The sequence below is a fragment of the Aspergillus candidus genome, assembly GCF_002847045.1.
Source record: "Aspergillus candidus strain CBS 102.13 unplaced genomic scaffold BDW47scaffold_8, whole genome shotgun sequence".
Lineage (NCBI taxonomy): Eukaryota > Fungi > Ascomycota > Eurotiomycetes > Eurotiales > Aspergillaceae > Aspergillus > Aspergillus candidus.
This window is the reverse complement of record NW_020194013.1, coordinates 78408-97148: the sequence shown is the minus strand read 5'-3', so window position 1 is coordinate 97148 and position 18741 is coordinate 78408. Positions and strand designations below refer to the sequence as shown.

The 18741-nt window shown below is 52.2% G+C and overlaps 7 protein-coding genes across 7 annotated transcripts; 2 read left to right on the top strand and 5 right to left on the bottom strand.

The window, feature by feature from the left end:
- Positions 1 to 2: 2 nt before the first annotated feature.
- On the bottom strand, positions 3 to 1967 carry BDW47DRAFT_87626 (uncharacterized protein). Its single transcript, XM_024820099.1, has 4 exons — positions 1401 to 1967; positions 1098 to 1315; positions 793 to 1033; positions 3 to 722 (listed from the first exon to the last, which is right to left on the bottom strand). The coding sequence occupies exons 1-4, from the start codon at positions 1678 to 1680 to the stop codon at positions 121 to 123; spliced, it is 1341 nt and encodes a 446-aa protein (XP_024674436.1). The 5' UTR covers positions 1681 to 1967; the 3' UTR covers positions 3 to 120.
- Positions 1968 to 2694: 727 nt separating this feature from the next.
- On the bottom strand, positions 2695 to 4490 carry BDW47DRAFT_87623 (putative nuclear envelope protein Brr6). The gene is made up of 3 exons (XM_024820098.1): positions 4362 to 4490; positions 3391 to 4301; positions 2695 to 3326 (listed from the first exon to the last, which is right to left on the bottom strand). Exons 1-3 carry the CDS (start codon positions 4474 to 4476, stop codon positions 2976 to 2978), a joined length of 1377 nt encoding a protein of 458 aa, XP_024674435.1. The 5' UTR covers positions 4477 to 4490; the 3' UTR covers positions 2695 to 2975.
- A 746-nt stretch (positions 4491 to 5236) lies between these two features.
- On the bottom strand, positions 5237 to 6010 carry BDW47DRAFT_87595 (uncharacterized protein). The gene is made up of 2 exons (XM_024820097.1): positions 5706 to 6010; positions 5237 to 5653 (listed from the first exon to the last, which is right to left on the bottom strand). The coding sequence occupies exons 1-2, from the start codon at positions 5879 to 5881 to the stop codon at positions 5293 to 5295; spliced, it is 537 nt and encodes a 178-aa protein (XP_024674434.1). The 5' UTR covers positions 5882 to 6010; the 3' UTR covers positions 5237 to 5292.
- Positions 6011 to 8098: 2088 nt separating this feature from the next.
- On the bottom strand, positions 8099 to 9183 carry cwc26 (putative cell cycle control protein (Cwf26)). Its single transcript, XM_024811591.1, has one exon. It carries the CDS (start codon positions 8785 to 8787, stop codon positions 8179 to 8181), a length of 609 nt encoding a protein of 202 aa, XP_024674433.1. The 5' UTR covers positions 8788 to 9183; the 3' UTR covers positions 8099 to 8178.
- Positions 9184 to 10483: 1300 nt separating this feature from the next.
- On the top strand, positions 10484 to 11895 carry BDW47DRAFT_101086 (uncharacterized protein). The gene has a single exon (XM_024811590.1). It carries the CDS (start codon positions 10542 to 10544, stop codon positions 11874 to 11876), a length of 1335 nt encoding a protein of 444 aa, XP_024674432.1. The 5' UTR covers positions 10484 to 10541; the 3' UTR covers positions 11877 to 11895.
- Positions 11896 to 12896: 1001 nt separating this feature from the next.
- Positions 12897 to 15136, top strand: BDW47DRAFT_115842 (MGMT family protein; the record flags this gene model as incomplete). The annotated part of the gene is made up of 5 exons (XM_024814842.1): positions 12897 to 12950; positions 13056 to 14146; positions 14421 to 14542; positions 14661 to 14787; positions 14923 to 15136. The coding sequence occupies 5 exons, from the start codon at positions 12897 to 12899 to the stop codon at positions 15134 to 15136; spliced, it is 1608 nt and encodes a 535-aa protein (XP_024674431.1).
- Positions 15137 to 15567: 431 nt separating this feature from the next.
- Positions 15568 to 17286, bottom strand: BDW47DRAFT_115841 (serine/threonine-protein kinase; the record flags this gene model as incomplete). The annotated part of the gene is made up of 4 exons (XM_024814841.1): positions 15568 to 16005; positions 16060 to 16294; positions 16345 to 16429; positions 16485 to 17286. 4 exons carry the CDS (start codon positions 17284 to 17286, stop codon positions 15568 to 15570), a joined length of 1560 nt encoding a protein of 519 aa, XP_024674430.1.
- Positions 17287 to 18741: the final 1455 nt, after the last annotated feature.

The following is an 18741-nucleotide window of genomic DNA, read 5'->3' as shown; positions in this document are numbered from 1 at the left end:
GATGACGATAGACAGTTGTGTTCTCCCAATGCTATTGAGCTCTAATGCTATTGAATGCACCAATTCCAGTCATATGGTTTATTCCTAGCCCAACTCTCCATGCAAATCCACCGAGCTGAATCACCCCTGATACTTCAGCGCGAAAAGCCCCCTCTCGATACTGTTCAAAATAAGAATCCCACTCTTGAAGTAAGGATAAACACTCCAGCTGCCCACAAACTCAACCTCACCCCCGCTCTCATCATCCTCAGGATAACAGTCAAAGAAGCCCACCTGCTTGAACCCCTTACCAGTCGGGTCCTCCGCAACGGAGCTCACATCAACGATCCGCAGCCCACTACCATAGTTGCTCTGGTAGGTCAGCCCGTCGATGACATACTGGTTGTGGTCGATCGAGCGCGCAGGCGACTGGTACAGCCCCGTGTACTTGGGCTTCGCCAGGTCCGTGATGTCGAAGATGTAGGTCGTTGTGTGGCCGTTCTCGGCGGCGCCGGTCTTCTCTTGCTCGTCGAGCTCGTCGTCGAGGAGGAGGTACTTCATGTCGGCGGTGGCGATCCAGCCTTGGTGGGTGTAGGCGGCGCCTTCGTAGGGGGTCTTGGAGATTTGGATGGGCTTCGCTTTGTCGGTTACGTCGACGATTGTGAGCGTCTCTTCGTTGTAGTTGAAGCAGATTTCCTTGTCCGTGTACTGCTTGTCGGGGCCGGCGTAGATTACGCATTGCGCTGTGGTTCTCTTAGTACTTTTCTTTCTTTCGTTCTTGGTTTCGGGAATAGAGCGGGTAGGGGAAAATACCATCGTGCACGTAGCCATCTTCGTTGGCGCACCCTGGGGATGTCGGCTTCGCCGGGTCCGAAACGTCAACCATCCACAGACCTCCCGCGCAGTCGCCATCCCGGTCCGTGCCAACAGCATAGATCATGTCGGTCTCCTCGTGAGCGACGATGTTGTGGGAGCTACCGAACTCTTTATACCACGCCTTTAAATCGTCGTCAAGGCTGAAAGTCGTCGGGCTGTTGCTGCTTGCTTTCACGAGCTAATGCGATAGGTTAGACCTATATCTTTCCAAACACTCAGGAAAGGGTCGGGGTGTCTCCTACCTTGGTCAGGTCAAACACCTGAAGCCCGTGCCCATCGGCCTCAGACCCAATGTAGACATGGTCCTTGACCACCTTCATGTCTCTCCAGACACTGGAATCCGTCTGCGTCGGCAGCCGGCCCACATACTCGAGGCTTCCGTCTTCCATAACCTCTACGAACGCCGTGCCATCCGTCTGGCCCACGATGGCAAATTCGCGGCCGTCAGCAGACGTCCAACCTAGCCTAGCGTATTAGCAACAGTGTCCCACAAGCATCACGCAACGTTCCCAATATTCAATCACTAGAAGAAGCCATGCACTTACCCCACAAATCATTGCCCTCACGGGTCTTGCTCTCCATCGCCTGATGGCTAATGAAACCCAGCAAGTCGACATTCTCACAAGAGTACTCGCCCGCCTTTCCGTCCTTGCACGGTGTTGCGCCCATATCGGGATACTTGTTCAGGTGGAAGAACCCCTGATCCCGGGCTCGCTGGCGCGTCTCCAGCTTGCGGGTCATCAAACCACCCATGATTTCCCCGCCGGTGTGCGAGGCCAGCGCCAGCGAGGACGCCGAAAGAAGAGAGAGAATTGAGGCTTTCATTGTGAAGAACTTGTACCGGGCTGGTGGACAGATCACTCGGGGGATGCTTCACGGGGGGGCGTCTTCCACCATCTTTTATACCCCAAGCCCACATGCCCAGTCTCAGTCTGCCAGGGCTGTGCGCTCGCTGCGGGGAAGTTGTTTAACGCGATAGTGTTAGGTAGCATAGTTGCCCAGGGTGGTATTAGCCGTATGCCTGACAATGAGCGATCCGATTGCCCCCGGACTCCGCTATCTGCATCCATATGAACAAGTATCGGTGTATTAGACTAGATGGGGGGTGTTCCTGGGTGTGCGTGACGATATGCTAGGACCAATGTAATTTCTTGGGTTACAACGATAAAGACCGTGGATAGTAATCATTGGATGTTGGTTGGCTGACGATGATGCTGCACAGACAGCACCCCTGTACTATATTTCTTGGCTGGGAATGTAACTCTTATTAGCCTCATAATCGCATCGGCATAACCGTAATTAAGCTGCAAGATCGTTCTCGAGAAGCCCAGGCCTCTAATGATCCTGGGAGGTCTTGATGGCGTTATTTAGCTGGTCATAATATAAGGCAATTGGCGCTATGATTGTGGCACTCCTGCCGCTTTTGAAAAGGAATCTTCATCGCCGTTCGATATCGTCAAAAAGGTTAAAAAGAACGACATCAAGGCGCTAAGATTCCGGAACATTTTAGGCCATCGCCCTGAAACCAACCGCTCACGGGCTCCTTTCCCCTTGAGGGGTGCGGACCCGGTGTTGATTGAGATAAGGTTGTATGGTCCAGACAAGATACACCGTCCCCGGTTTAACAGCGGAGCTCCAACGGACATGCTTGGGTCTAAAACCTCAGACTCGCATTCTAAATTAATTGTTGGAGTAAGTCAGGCTTGGCTCTGCCTAAGTTCGCACCCTGTCATGTGGCCGTATCAGGATTTGTTCAGATTTCCAAAAGCAGGGTCAGGATCAAGAGGTCGTAACACAGGAAGAACGAAAATAAGGCGTTGGAGAGTTCTGTTGGTAAGATGATTCTCTAGTATGTACAAAGTCCAACAAATTAACACCTATGATATCCCCCTCTTATGCAAATCGCGGCATCATGCCGGTTTAAGGTGCGCCGATCCCAGTGTAAAGATAAAATTAATAGGAATGATATGGGATGAAGAGGGAAAAATCCAAGAAGCAAAAGGAGATAAAGTGTAGAAGAAAAGAAAATGGATGTAAAGATGAATAACACCAGATAAGACAGTATTAACGCCAGGGTCCTCCTTGAAATGCATCGATTCGTTTGGAACGATAATTACCATTCAGAAGAAGTTCCTGGTACGCTTAACCGGGCTAGGGGTTCGCATGTGGTTTGCTCGCTCCCGGTTTCGCTCGGTCCCAAATTCCCGAGTCTGCGAATGTTCGAGCAACAAAGGCGGGGCGTCTTTGTGGTCGAAATCCGCGCCTGGCGCCTGGTTGGGATATTCGTACCCCGAGGGGGCCTGGAAATGCATCTGAGATGAGGCGAGCGCGGGGTGGTGCTGAGCCGACGACTGACGGGAGAAGCTGGGTGGTTGGTGCGTATATTCGTGTTGATGGAGGCGGTTTCTGAACGAACGGAACGACCAGTTGCTGACGACCGTGACGGTCGAGATCGTAGCCAAGAAAAATAACTGCAAGATGTGTCAGTACCGTCGATCTTATCTTCCAGACATAGAAAGGATGATCGTAACGTACGATGGCTTTCCAGCTGATCGGGTCGATGAAGCTGTTGATGATGATCGCCATTGTGTGTGCAGACACCTTGGCCCGGCCCACCTTTGCCGGGTCGCGGTTCATGCAGCGCTCCCAGTTCTCACACACCGTCTCCAAGGCCGGGAGTCGGTCACCACCGGAACATCTGTTGTCGACATAGCTCTTTGCACACACGGCCATCTCCGCTAGTATAGTGTCCGACACCTCCTCTGCAGCCTGCTCAAATTCCGACCGAATGGCCGACACAAACCCAAACACCACGTAGACCGCGAGCGAGAACAGCGACAGGTTAACTACCAGCTGCGCCCACCACGACAAAATGCTCGGGACGTGCGGATGCGCCTCGAGCAACGCAAAGAAGTCCGAGAATGACATGCGCGACCCCGCGGGACGCGGTTCCGCTGCCGACCCCGACCGCTGCTTCTGAACGCTGACGACCTTGGACTCGCTGCTGCTGGGCCGGTCACTGTCATCGTCGCTGTCCTGACCCCGCAGTTGTTGGCCTAGAGCCTTGTCCCTCCGCCGTCTTTTGTGCACTCGTCGCGCCAGGGCATTTGAATAATGGTTGAGTCGGGGGATCTCTCCGCGTCCGGGACTCGGCGCAAAGCGTCCGTACATGCCGAACAGGGAGTTCCGATGCGCTCCGGTCTTCGAGGGCGGCTCGGGGGTGTCTTCGTTGTCTGCGTTCTCGGGCGATGACATATTTTCGGGGCCTGACGAGAAGTCCAAGTCGAATTTGCGCGGGGTCATGAAGGCCGATGGGCCGAAGGAGGATTTGGGGGTACCGGGCGGGTTTTGAGTTTGGGGCTGCGAGAAAAGGAAGGGCTGCGAGTTGGGTTCGCGGAGGGCGGGCATGGATTTCTTTTCGGGCGAATCGAAGATGCTGTGAGGTCCTATACTCAAGATTAGTATGCTGTCAAATGCAGGCCTTGTGCGAGTCGGGCTAGACGGACGCTTTTTCTCGTTATCATGCTGCATGCTCAGTTGGTAAAAGGGTGAAGTGACGTCCCCAGGCGCCCTGGACTGCCACTCAAAGTCCATCGGACTCTCCCCTGATCGCTTGGCCATCTTGCGGATGGAAGGACGTGATGGTGAGAATTACTCCGGGATAAACGAATGACTGGGAAAGAACAACAGTGTTGAACCTCATGAAAGTCTTGACTTGACTTTCGTTATCTTCGGAGGGCGGAGAGAGATCAACTTTTCCCGCTATACCCGATTGGGTCGGGCGTAAACAATGGCTCCACTGCTGAGGCAACGAGTCAACAATGTCTTCGGCTTCAAGTTCATTACGTGTGTTTCTTTTTATATATCTATCTATTGATTTCAGGTTGGGTAGCTTCAATTTTTTTGATTTTCTTCGCTGTTTATATTGCGCGATGTCATGGCTCATGTGTCTGCATGTCATTGCAGCAGCACCGCTAGGTCCAGGAGTAGTGACTACTTCGCAAATAGCAACGATCGATCACCTCTTTGGGAATGATTTTCAATAGGAGATTTTAGGGTAAAGAAGGAGAAGAAAAGATGCATGTCTATCTACATGCTCTTGTATCATGGTATGGCCGCCCAACATCAAGTCATTCTTGTTCGATCAGAATCCCCATCTTTCCTCCTCTTATACTCCATACTACCATTCTACTAAAGCTTAAAGCTTCTCATATGTTCAATAAAGACATACAACAAATAGCTGCAACACTAATAATGTCCAGGTCAACACGAAAAAGAAAAAGCAGCTATCTCAGTCTCAATCTAGTACAGAGAATCCAATGCTGAAACAGTCTAACACAACTCCACAACGACTCGAAAAGACCAAAGGAGCACCAGAAAGAGTGAACAAATATACAAGGGGAATAATAAAAGCAGCAACAAGCACGCGTGAGCGACCTATAATTCCACGCGATCAACCAACTCGAAATCGCCATCAACAGCCACACGACGGGCAAGGGACTCGTGCTCGGGCACCACCATCTCATACTCCTTGGCGAGCTTCTCCGTCTCCTTGGTTTCAAACTTCTCGATGGCCTTGCTCACGGCATCGGATAAGAGGGTCTGTCCCGACGTGGAGTAAAACGGGTCAACAGGCAGCGTCTGCGCCGCCGTCGGTTCATCCACCTCCTCTCCGCTAGAGGAGCCCGAGGACTCGCTGTCGAGAGCCTCGCTGATATCGCCACGCAGGGTAAGCTTTGCATTGCTAGCGATCCGGTTGGATTCAGCTTTGCGGTCGAAACGGAGAGCACGAGTAGAACTACGGTGATTAGTACTACTGAGCTCCGAGACATCGAGAGAGGGTTACATACTTCATGAAGTGAGACCGGGGCACAGCAGGGCGTGCGATGACAAATCCCTCGGTGACGTGCGCTCTGCAACTGGCGCTGCGGCCGCCATACGCCCACTTCGCCTTGTGGTCGTGGAAGCGCTTGCTTTCTGTACCTCCGTGACGGAGGTCACTAGCCACCAGGTTGTCAGAAGCCATGATTTGCGAGACGACAGACTACTAAGTCAGAGGTGTTGGGGAGTCGGGGGTAGGTGTGGTTCGTTGGTCTCGTTCGTCGGTGCGATGATAATATGGGTTGAATACTGAAGACGTGACCAAGGTTGTTCCTGCTGTTCCCGGTGGGCGACAATCTGGGGAAAGGCGGGAGGGAAATCGTATAAATAAGGACAAACGACGGGTTTGAGTATGAAAGTACTGGTTCCACGGTATACTTCGTCTGAGTCACTGGTATCCTTTATCAGGAATCCAGCTCGAACCGCCACTCGGTGCTGGAATGTCCGGGTCGCTTGTTTGGAAAGGTAACTGAAATCGGTTGAACAATACAAAGACGTCCAAATATAGACAGAAAGCCTAGACTGCGAGAGAGAGAAAGATCCAGAAAGAAAGAAGGAAGGAGGAAAAGGACTGAGACTACGAGTAGGCAGAGATATCCAGGGTTATATCCACCTCCCCCAGCCGCATGCCCCATCCACGAGGTCCGAGCAAGACAGGCGGGCGCTCCTGATTATGCCATAACAAGTCATGTCGATGACTGATTCAAAATCCAGCTCCTAACTGGACCTGGTCTAATTCTGGACTATTCTGGCTGTGTCTCTTATCCACTGGTTATCCCCACGTTCCAAGCCCCCCAGGATCCCTTATCGTCCCTCAACCAGTCCCGAGGTCCGTGGGCCTCAATAACCGGAGTAACTTCTCCTCTTTGGTCCTGCATCTGGTTATCTCCTCCGATCTACTCCATCCGGGCGCTAAATTGTGGAGACTGGGGCCTAGCAGAGCACCTGCATGTATGAGACGCAGTCACCCTCGGGGGTTCCAGTTCCAGTCAGCCTTCCATGTCTCATTCATTTGAGTAGTGACTCATCGCGGCAGCAGTCCGACGCGGTGTTACTCCTTACTCCTTGAATACCGCCATTTCTATTCATATCTAATAACCCAGGCTGTTCTCACTAAATACTACGACCCTTCATTACCGCAAGAGGAGCCCGCCTGGATTGAGTCACCTGTGCCATCGCGATGACGCAGAAGCCGCTTATCAGCTGCGGAGTGGCCGCTGATCCCCCTGCTGACCTTGCGCCACGATCATCCGTCATCGCATCAACCTGCAGTTTCCCTATCATACTGCTGACTGTGTATTTCCTTCCTCTCGAAGGTTCGCAGCCTCGAACGTCTTGTGATTGCGTGCCCGTTGCCTCTTTGGAGTCTGGAATGCGAACGCAATAAGGGGATGATGTCATAGCGATGAGTCAGCCGATAGATGTTGATGCCTGAGGATGCAATAGTTATGCTATAGTGCACGATATCATCAAACAACACTACAATCAACACTGTCGAAGAGGAACTGGATGACAGATTTCGGATATATCATACTGTTCCTGCAAAAGCGCTCCCATGCCATTCCCGAAATACGCTACATGAACCTTGAGCCTTGCCATATACCACACCCTCGTTATTACATCCGCATACTGTTCTTACATGGAAGTCTTCAGTAGCCATTGCTTTATTTTTCTTAATTGGTTAACAAATCACTTTCCATGATTCTAGGATTGGCAGTGCTGACATGAGCCAGACTAGTTTCAGGATCATATTTCCCTCCCAAGTCATCATTTCCAGAAGTGTCTGCAGGGCATAGCATGCCATCCATACTCCGACAGTACCGCGAACACTAACCTGGATAATAGAAGGTTTACGCCCACTACACATGTGATTGTGGTATTTTTATATTCAACCTTTCTGGCCACATCATCATCATGTGTAAATAAGCAGGCTCGCTCCAGTTACGGCCCTGATACAAGACATGCGGCTCCGAAGTGTGTTGCAAGACGTGATCGTCGCCATTTCTGCGCCATCCTATCATTATAAAAGGATCGCTGTATCATACTAACTGGAAGAAGGATGTAATTGAACTCTGCTCTCTCCAAGCCACCCGTACCGAACCCAACAGCAGCAGCCCCTGTTCACCACCCTCGGTCCTACCGTCCCAGTAATCTGCTCCGGCACAGCGGTGTATGCTCGGCCGCTTGTTAGGTCTAGTTTAGGGTGTATTTGCAATGTTGGACATAGGCTAGATAGGCTAGATAGGCTAGCGGTGTGGCTGTTTAGGTGGTACTCAAGTATACGGCTAAGAATCTCAATTATATTCAGTACGCAGTACCTACGGTCCATGTCGAATAGTTGTTATATGCATCTTGAATGTACCCATCCAGTGTTTTCCAAGCCAGTCCATAGAAAGAAATGATCATAATATTACATCTCGGTGTCCAGCACCCAAATCCAGCCTATTCATCCATCTGCCACTGATAGTCCAGCGCTTCCAACCTCCCCCTCCGATTCCTCGCCGCAAACCACTCCTTCTCAAACCCATTACCCCGATCCACGCCATCCCATCGATGTCCAGGCCGAATCTGATACCGATTGGGTTGAAAAGAGCCCTTATACAGCGGCTGGCCGGAGGTACTCACACCCGGGCCCTTCGATTTGGTCAGGAATTGCGCCGCGGGATCATTCCATCGCTGCACCTCCCTCAGCTCATCATTCATCGTCTCGTCCTCGATCGTCCGCGCAACGGGCATCGCGCGCGCCTCCTCCAGCTTCTGTCGCCTCTCCTCGCGCTGCTGTCGTTGCACATCGCCCATGAGCGCCTCCTTCGCCTGCTCCTCTTTGATCCTTTTCTCCTCCTCCGCCCGCCGCACCTCTGCACGCTTCATCGCCACGTTGATGATCCGTCCTGACGCGTCACGGTAGATCGTCTCCTGCTGCTGCTCCCCCGCAGCCGCATTCGCATTCTGGAACTTCATCGCCTCGAGTTTCTTCTTCCGCTCGTGCGCAGCTACCATAGCTGCCGTATCCGCCGCTGTCTGTAATCCCGCCAGCGCGCCCGATTCCATCCTCACCGCCCCATCATCCTCCTCTACCTCATTCTCCTCCTCGTCATCATCGCCCGCCTCCCCCCGTCGCGCCGCATTCTCAGCAACCGCATCCGCAAGAATCGCATCCGCCGCCGCCTGCTCAGCATCTCCATCCCCCGCGGTTCTAACAGTCTTCCATCCAGACTTCTTCTTGCGGCGGAACTCGGCGCTGCGGGCGGCTGTCACTAGCGACGGGCCGTCTTCGTCGTCGTTCGCGAGGGCGGCTGCGGAGGAGGTGCGCAGGTCGGGCGGGTCGTCGTCGGCGATGATTAGCCCTTCTGGGGCGGTAGAGGCTTGCTTCTTCTTGCGCTTCTTTTTGGGGGGTTCGGTGGGGGATGGATCGGCTGTTAGGTAGTTTTTGGCGAGGTATTCCGCGAGGGAGGATGGCATTCTTTATTTAATTTAATGGGGTCGTTCTTTTTCTGTTGTTCTTGGTTTTTGTGGGTGTTTCTTTTCCCTTGGTTGGGAGTGGTGGTGTTTCCTGGTGGAGTGGATGATTGATTTACTGGTGTTATCGCTGATTATCGTCCAGTCCATATTCTGGCTCCGCCGCTTTGATGGCTCACGTGACTTCCCCGGATGTCACTGCGCGACATTCACACCGTGTACTCCGTGGTTGGCAGCTACATAGATCTACCACAGACTCACTAATCTTCCCCTGCATAATTGTCACAGGGTTTGATATTTGGGGTTGATTAAACCAATGGCTGCAGTGACGTATGCCCGGGTAAATACTTCAGCCGGAAACTGCGACCAGCTGACTCAAGCCTCCTTGGGCCTGGCAGCAAGCCTCCTTGATCAAGTATCAACCAGAGTGGTGATTGTCTCGAGCTATTTTCCTTCTCCATCTTTCATTAGGCCTGATGGCGGATAAAAGCTCTCCAGATTACAAGTCGCTCTACCTACAGGCCGAACAACGGCGCGAAGAGGCCGAAAGACAACAAAGACAGGCCGAAGAGCGAGAAAGACAGGAAAAAGAGAAACGAGAGGAGGATGAACAGCGCATTCGCAGTACAACATTTGAGGAATATCTACGGCACTGTCACAACCTTTCCCGGCCGTTGAGAGTCGAGACACCATCACTCTCAACAACCGGACAAATACCTGCTCCGACAGGCAAATACTGTCCCACGCGATTAGAATATTGGCTCGACTGTCCACAGCAACTCTCAGAAGTATACCGTTCCGTCCACTGCTACTTTCAGCCGGACAGACGGCAAGCACCACGTCTGTTCCCATCTTTACTAGAATTAGACGGATTAGTCCGGCGCGTTGTTCGCAGACCACTGAGTAGTGAGAAGGGGCTCGAAACCTACGAGCAATTTGCCGTTGAAGAGCATGTCCATGACATAATTACTGAGTTATGCAAAATACCTGCGGCTCGAAACGAGTTCGGTCTCGGTGATGGAGTACAGTTCACCAACCACACAAATATCTTGAACGAGAATGAAGAGACCGAAGAAAGTGAAAGTCAAATATCAATCATACAACACCCACGGCCTGATCAGTTCTGCATCCACCGCGTCGACGGCAATACTAACACTCTCCTCACATCTGTCGAGTATAAGCCGCCACATAAGCTTCCTGTTGCAAGCCTTCGCATGGGCCTTCGACCGATGGACTTATGGAAACACTTAGTCAGGTCTAATAAAATTCCTACGGAGCCGCAAGCGAAGTTGAGATATAATGCAGAGCGGCTTGCCTGCTCTGCCATTGTCCAGGAATACCATGTAATGATTCAAGAAGGCCTTGAATATTCCTATGTCACAAATGGGATCACCCGGGTTCTACTTCGTGTTCCTCATGACAAGCCAAGCACGCTTTATTACTTTCTCTGTGATCCGGATAGCGACATGGATTCAGATGGTGATTATATCACTAATCTATCGAAAACTTCTGTTGCAAGAGTGCTCTGTCTCTGTTTAATGGCATTCCACTCATCTATCCGTGGACAAGAGTGGAGAAACCATGTGAACCCAGATCTCCATATTTGGAGGACAAGCTTTGACCACACACGCTCGCAGATCCCCAGAAAGGAATTACAGCAGATTCCCCACTCTGATAGCACAAACCCTGATTTCCCGAGTCCAGATTCTGGTTCGTCCTATGGACTACCGTCATCATCCCCGCTGCCGTCTCCCTCGGAGGGCCGTCGAGTACCTACACGATCTCAAACCAGCTGTGCACCTTCAACAGAGATCCGACGGCGCTCGCAGTCACCTAACTCGTCTGGGTCTGACACAAATCAAACGGCAGGCCATAAGCGAAGGATCAGTCAAGTCACGTCCTCACCGTCCACTCGACAATCAGGTCGTCTCCAGCAAGAGTCTGGGTACGACCGAGATGATCATTCCCGACGCCGCGCTGCACAATTTTGCACACAGCGATGCCTACTTGGCCTGCAAACCGGAAACTCCCTGGATGAGTCTTGTCCAAATGTGAACCATCATCGCAGTGGCCAGAACGACCCGAGTCGGCATCCTTTCTCGGCTGAAGATTTAATTATCTCACTTAAAAGCCAAGTGGACGAAAACATTGATCGTTGCATTCCTGTTGGCGTTTGTGGCTCCTACGGTGCCCCGTTCAAACTAACTTGCACGACGTATGGCTACACGGTTATTGGCAAAGGCACCACTTCGGGGCTGTGGAAAGCAGTCTCCCGCGAAGCACAGGCATATCAGCTCCTGCGCAAGGTTCAAGGATCTGCTGTGCCTGTCTTTTTAGGAACGATTGACTTGGCCAAAATATACTTTCTACATGGCGCCGGACAGATCCGCCATATGCTGGTTATGGGCTGGGGTGGTGAGTCCACGGCCAGGATGGAGCTCACGCCACACCTTCGCCGAGAGATCCATAGGTCGAACAAAGAAGTCAAAGCCCTGGGCATAGTCCATGAAGACCTCAAACCAGACAATGTCCTTTGGTGTGAAGAGCTCGGGCGTGCTTTGATCATCGACTTTCACCGTTCTACTCTGAGACGCCGACCGGCTAAGCAGCGGCAGAGGTCGACAAAACGACGACTATTCGTGGCGGAAACAGGAGATGCAAAACATCTTCGGGTTTCGTGATATAGAAAATGTGGCAAAGAATACCACTCGGCTACAAAAGATGTCTAGACACTTTTGAGCTCTGTGGGTACCCTCTTATAGTCATATTTACATTGCGACAAAAAACTCTTGTCTACCTGTTGACTAATTAGCGATTCTACTAATGATACCCCTCTATATTTAATGTCATCTATATATTGCCAGACAGGTGTACTCGTTATTCATGTGCTTCAACACCGCCCGAGTTATTATGCCAGGCGAACTCTCACGCTTGAGAACTTTTCGAAATGATATATTATGAGCAGACCATTACACGAATCATTTGATTCCAATACCTAAGACTACTTTGTTGGGGGTGGCTTATCAAGATCATCTATGCACGCCTACATACAAGAAGGAATAGTTGAAGATCAGGAGATCCTGCTAGGACCGCAGAGCGTAGCCTAACAGAAGACCTGCGGCCCTCTGGGCGCAGGCCATGTAGCATACATACTATACAGGGGAGTTAAACACGGAGTATAATCAGGGTATGGCCCAAACAGACCCTGGATCATACTACCATACATGAAACAAACCCATGGAGTCAGAACCCCAGACGACTCACAGACAGACAAAGCTAAGACATGCACGAACACCCTCGGCTTACCTCTTTAGCGGGGCATCGCATTCATCCCTGTCACTTCGTCAGTCCACACATACATAGAGGGATCAGAATAGGGGTGGTACAACTAATTCCAACTCCATACACTCTACGATCCCCACTCAATGACCTATAAGTCTGCCCTGGATAGCATCAGTTCTCGTCTCGCGTGGATCCAATGGTGGAGGGTCTAGGAATACCAGCTAGTGGTATTACGGGTCGATCAGCAAGCTTGAGACTTAAGTAAGATCCTTGTTCAGCCGCACTCATAATGGACGTGATCAAGTAAGATTCCTGTCCTTGTTTGCTTATACCTACTACACCTCACATTGATATCCATACATATCCATACATATTCATACATATTCATACATATCCGTCTACATAAATAGATAAATAAAATGGGTTGGTTCCCAACAACCCGCGACGAAGACAACGGCTGGCGCTTCGACATCGTCAGTCTGCTGGCCGTGATCGGCGAATCGACCATCGAGCGCCACGTCCAAGTCATCACGGCGTCTCCATTCGCCTTCTATCCACGGCTGTCCCCCGCTCCACAGACAGTGCTCAAGACCGATCGGCCCTCGCGCCTCCCCTCCATCAAAGACGTCGTCATCGTGGGCGTCCACTCCGGCACGCACCTCACCGAGCTGAACTTCTTCGCGGACGTCATCCACGAGATCAACCAGCTACAGCCGTACGAGTTTCGCGTGTTCGACATAAAACACGCTCATCCACCTCCAAATCTCTCTCTCACCAACGACCTCGAGAAACAGCCAAATGACCGCGCCGACACCACCACCACCACCACCACAGCAGAACCCCCCGACGAAGTCATCAACGTCCCCCTAAAGCGCGCCTGCGCCCTCAACCTCGTAATCATCGCCTCAGTACTAATGACAGCCGGCCTCTTCGCCTGGGCCGGCAGCATCGGCGACGGGGTCGCCATGATCGCCATCGCCACGATGTCGCTCTCCACGAGCCTCGCGTGCCTCTCCTCCTCGTGGAAACCCGTCCTCTCCGCACGCCCCACCTCCGCAGAGGTCCCACCCGGCGACATCGTGATCAGCACGCGCAACCGCGCAATGGTCGTCGTGCACTGCACGGAAGAAATCACGCGCGAGCTCTACAGCGGCACCGAAAACTGCCGGTACCGCCTCAGCGACCGACCTCACCGCGCCCTGCTAGGAACCAGCACGGTGCTGCTCATGGCCTCCGTCGTCCTCTTCAGTAACTGCGGCTGGACGATGCAGACCGCCATCGGGGTGTCCTACATGATCCTCAACATCCTGTACTGGGCCGTGCCGCTGCTGATGGACCGGCGCGACACGTGGGATATGAGCCGGTATGTGATTGAGCAGCGCGGGCCGGCGTTCCCGCCGTCGCTGAAGAAGCCGAATTTCACGCAGACGCTGTGGTATGCGGTGCAGGAGACGAAGTGCACGGAGTGGGTGGCGACGGGCAAGTTGGCGCCTGTGTCGCGTTGGTGGGATCGGTGGCTGGAGGAGGCGCTGGAGAATTGTGAGAATGTCGCTTGGGACCCGGTGGACGCGAAGGATCGCTGGATGGCGATGGGGGTGCAGACTTCTAAGGAGCAGATGGCGGCGGCGACGACTCGTCGGCAGACGGCGCCTGCTTTGGTGGGGGGGAGGTAGAATTATACTTGACGATTGACGATGTTCCTTCTGTACCATTCTATTCATTCTTTCGTATCGCTCTCGGTATCAGTTATTCTATATCCATGGCGGAAACGAACATCTATGAACAGTTCAACTCCACCGATGTATGTACCATATATTCATGCCTCAGGCATAAACCTATCATACACGAGACAAGACAACAAACATCCATCATAGTCCGCCCATTCCATCCACCAACCATCTAAAACCCTAAATCGCCAAATCGTATATAGAGAAAGAAGAAAGAAGAAAGATGCCCCGCACAGACGAAGCCGAACACTGGTTCAACGCCGTCTACGCCGCCGTCCAGGAGATCCCAGCTGGCAAAGTGACCTCCTACGGCCACATCGCGCTACTCCTGGGAGAGCGTATGTCTCCATCCAAACCACTCTCTTTTCCCTTTCAGGTTGATTCTTTGGAATCCCACCTGGTCTCCATCCACTCCGCACAAAACATTACTGATACTAATGATAAAAAATGATATAGCAAAACGCCCCCGCCAAGTGGGCATCTGCCTCAAACACCTGCCCGGCTCGGACTCCGACAATTACTTCCACGCGGGGAATGTGCCCTGGCAGAGGGTGGTTAATGCGAAGGGGATGGTGTCGCATCGGTATTCTTCCCCTATTTCTTTCTCTCTCCTTTATAAACAAATATTTATATTTGCATATATATAATTACGATGTTTGCAAGTCTTTGGTGACTAGTGCTTGTGAAACCCATCCAAAGAGCTAATTCTATGAGACAGAGGACCAGGCAGCGCCCAACGCCAAGCCGACGCGTTGCGCGAAGAAGGCGTCGATGTAGCGGAGGATGCGATGGGGGAGTTTTATATTGATTTGGGGAGGTTTGGGTGGTTTCCTTCCATGTTGGCTAGTGAGAGGGAGGAGATGGATATGTCTGATGTGGATGTGGATGAGATGGATGAAGCGGATGCTGGGACGAGGGGAATAGCTAGTTAGGTATGTATGTAGGTGGTAGGTGTAGCTACAACGTGCGTATTGACCATCATTCTTGATTCCGTGCTCATCAATCGTATCTACAGTCCCTTGTAAGGGTCTGCTCTGACCTAGACGACACCAGGGGTGTGACAGTTACTAGGGCACAAAGCGTGGAAGAGAGAGGGAAAGGGGAGGGTCGGTAACCTCGGGGTTCAGTCAACCGAGTGCTACCGAGTGGATAGACTCTATGCGGGTAAGGCGGGTAAGGAACGGCAGAAGAGAACAGATCAAAACAAGGAGAATAAATGGGGGGGGCTGCGAACATCGTGTCAAATCATAAACATCCCGGGCCGCCAAAATTGAGCCAAGATCGACGCATACATGTAGTCATCGAGGGTTAAGATCGAGGATAGAAGGTATTGAAGAAAAGGAGAGAGGAGGGAAAAGGGTATTCATCTCCTCTTCACTTCCATAGCCCACCCGTCGATCCCTTCGCCTCGACTCCCCGGTGCGATCCCCAGTTCAACCCCGTCCATGCCGAGTGTGCCTTGCAGCCAGTTGTGTGATGCCATCCCGCCCGCGTTGGCTCGTCGCTCGGGCGTCACCTCCAGCATCGGGAGGAGGAACTCGCTGATGCGCATGGCCTCCTCCATGGAGAAGTGGTACTTCTCCCGCAGCACGTCCGGCAGCGCCCAGTGCCGAAGTCGGTGGATATTTCGCAGCTCACCTTTGCGGTTGAAGATCTCTTGCGACCACTTCCCGGACAGGCAGAGCGACCGCGGGAACGGCCCTAGCAGTTCGATGATCTGCGCGATGTGATCGTCGTCTTTGCCGTATTTTGTTCCAGATTGCGGATCGAAGAGGTAGTCGCCGGTGATGAGTTCGAATGACTGGTTTCATTAGGCATTGTCTTATGACAGTGTAGGGGACGGTGTCAAGCATACCATGCAAGCCATACTCCAGACGTCTGTACTGGCGCCCCATTTAGATCCTAGAATCACTTCGGGCGACCGATACTGTCGTGTTTGGATGTCGTTGGTGAAGTGGTGGCCGACCCAGCATGCATTCCCCAGGTCGGCGATCTTGACGGAAATGATGTCGAGGTCGGGCTCGTCGGCGGAGCTCTTGGACGAGGATTTGTCTAGCGAGATGCCGGACACCTCCCGTTCCAGAAGATCACTGTTCCGTTAGCTCGGGTCACCTTTGGTGAGGGGAAATGGTGGACATACGCTGTCTTCTCTCGTGTTTGTTGTTGCTCATCCTCCTCTTTGACGCCCAACAGGTCCTTCATCGACGTGCCTTCTTGGGGTTGGGCTATAACGGTCAGCGCGTCTTGTCTTACAGACGGGATCGTACTCTGGGCACTCACACTCGTTCACCATCTGACTGAGACTGCTGTGGGAGTTCTGCGAACTGTGTTTGAAATCGAAGCTGGTGTTGAGCGGACTGGGCAACGGCTGCGAGCCCGTGATCAACGTCCGGCGACGCCGTCTCCCGTTGCGATTGTCCTCCTTGTGATCCTTCTTCGCCTGCTCCTTCACGTAGGTCTTGACGATCTGCTCAACATCGCCGATCTCGATCAGGACGTTCTCCGGCTTCAGGTCCGTGTGGATGATGCCGCATTCCCGATGCATGTAGTCCAGGCCGAGGAGGACCTGTTTCGTGATCTGCTTCACCAGAGGCATCGGGATGCCGCGGTGGTTCCATCGCTTGATCAAGCCCAGCAGATTCTCCCCCAAGACCTCGAATACCATGCAGACGTGGACGCCATTGGGGCCCTTGTGTTCGAAGGAGTCGAGGAGGCTGACGACGTGTTTGCGACCGGGGTGGGAGGGCTTCGCTTGAACGATGCGGTTGAGGAGTTTGATCTCGTCGATGGCGGTTTCGGTGTAGTGGGCAGCGGATCGGACGACCTTGAGGGCGACGTGTTTCCCCGTGGTGGTATCGCGGGACAACCAGACGGTCGAGAAGTGACCCCACCCCAGTTTGCGCACGACGATATAGCGACCATTGTTGTAGGTCTCGCCGATCTGGACGGGATGGTAACCGCCCTTGCAATAATCCTCCGAGTCCTCTTCTTCGGCGGTTGTCTCGACCTCATCACCGGAGGATGAGGCGGAAGGGGAGCGCGATGGCGGGACACCGTATCCGGGAGCTCTGCCGCCACCCATGGCGGTTAGAAATTGCACGAGTTGTTGAAAACCACAAAGGGGAGGGGAGAGGGGGGAATAGAATGTAAAGCGATCGCAGAAATCAGGGGCGAAAAATATTCGACAGATGGAAAACAAAAATTCAAAGACTAGGGAAGGACAAAAGAAAAGAGAAGAAGAAAGTCAAGCATACCCCTCGCTGGTGTCTGTCTGACCGACCACGGATGAAGCGCCGTCGTTGGTGACGATCGGCTTCAGATCGGTTCCCTTTCTTCGCTTCTTACCGCCATTATTATTGCCATTGGCGGCCGACGCTGCAACGCTTGCCATCTGCTTGCCCTTGTTCAACACCGCTTTGGTAATATCCACCCCGTCCATGACACCGATCAGAGAGAATTAAGGGGAGAAAAGGAAGAGAAAGGAAGAGGGAGGGGGGGGAGTGGCGAATATTGAGGGGGGTAAGGGGAGATTCAAAGTGGGGAGGGTAAGGACAGCGACAGTGTGTCCGTTCGATGAAAGTTGAAAGAAAGAACTCCTAGAGGAAGAAAGGCGATCAAGGACAATGGGGTCGATGGATGCGATCGAGGGAAAGTGATCGAGAGATCGAGAGAGACGAGAGACTTGAGAGGCAAAAGCGGCGGCTGGGTTGTGTGCCTGAGGTTGGGTTGGTTTGCGGAGGGGGTTGGCGCCCGCAAGTCTGAATTACAGAGACAGAGATGTCACAGATCCGATATAGAGTGATCTTGGGTGGTAGGCAGTGGAAAGAATATTGAATAGATAGAAAATAAAAGAAAGTAGAAAGAATAAGGTAGAGTATCAATCAGACAATGACGCAAACGATATAAGCAAGTCTATCCGGAATGTTGTCGCAGTCCCTGGTTCGAAAGAATGGACCCCCCAGGAGATCGACAGAGAATGTTCCGCGAGCAGGAGACTTCCCGGACTCCAGAGACTCCCATGAGGGTTTCGATGAGGAGACGATCGGGAGATGACTGGCCACTGTCCACGGTTGGATGTGGCGAATCATGAATGGATGGGTCCATCAATCCCACATCGCCATCAATCAGGATGTCAAGAGGTTAAGTCGGATAGGGTATCTAGAATCGGGCAGATCCGCGTTGACAGATGACTTGTTTGATGAAACTCTGCAAGTTTTGTAGAATATAGGTCAAATGGATAGAGAGGGATTGGTCAGACCGTCATCCTCATCCGTCTATCGTATAGATCTATGTAACGATGAGACGGTGACACGATGGCTGGGGTTCCATCCGCCCCATCCAGACTTCCATGATTCATGGACCAGGGCAGCCTTTTTCCTCATTATATCTTTATTATCTTTTTCTTTTTCTTCTTCTTCTTCTTCTTCTTCTTCTTCTTCTTTTTCTTCTTCTTCTTCTTCTTCTTCTTCTTCTTCTTCTTCTTCTTCTTCTTCTTCTTCTTCTTCTTCTTCTTCTTCTTCTTCTTCTTCTTCTTCTT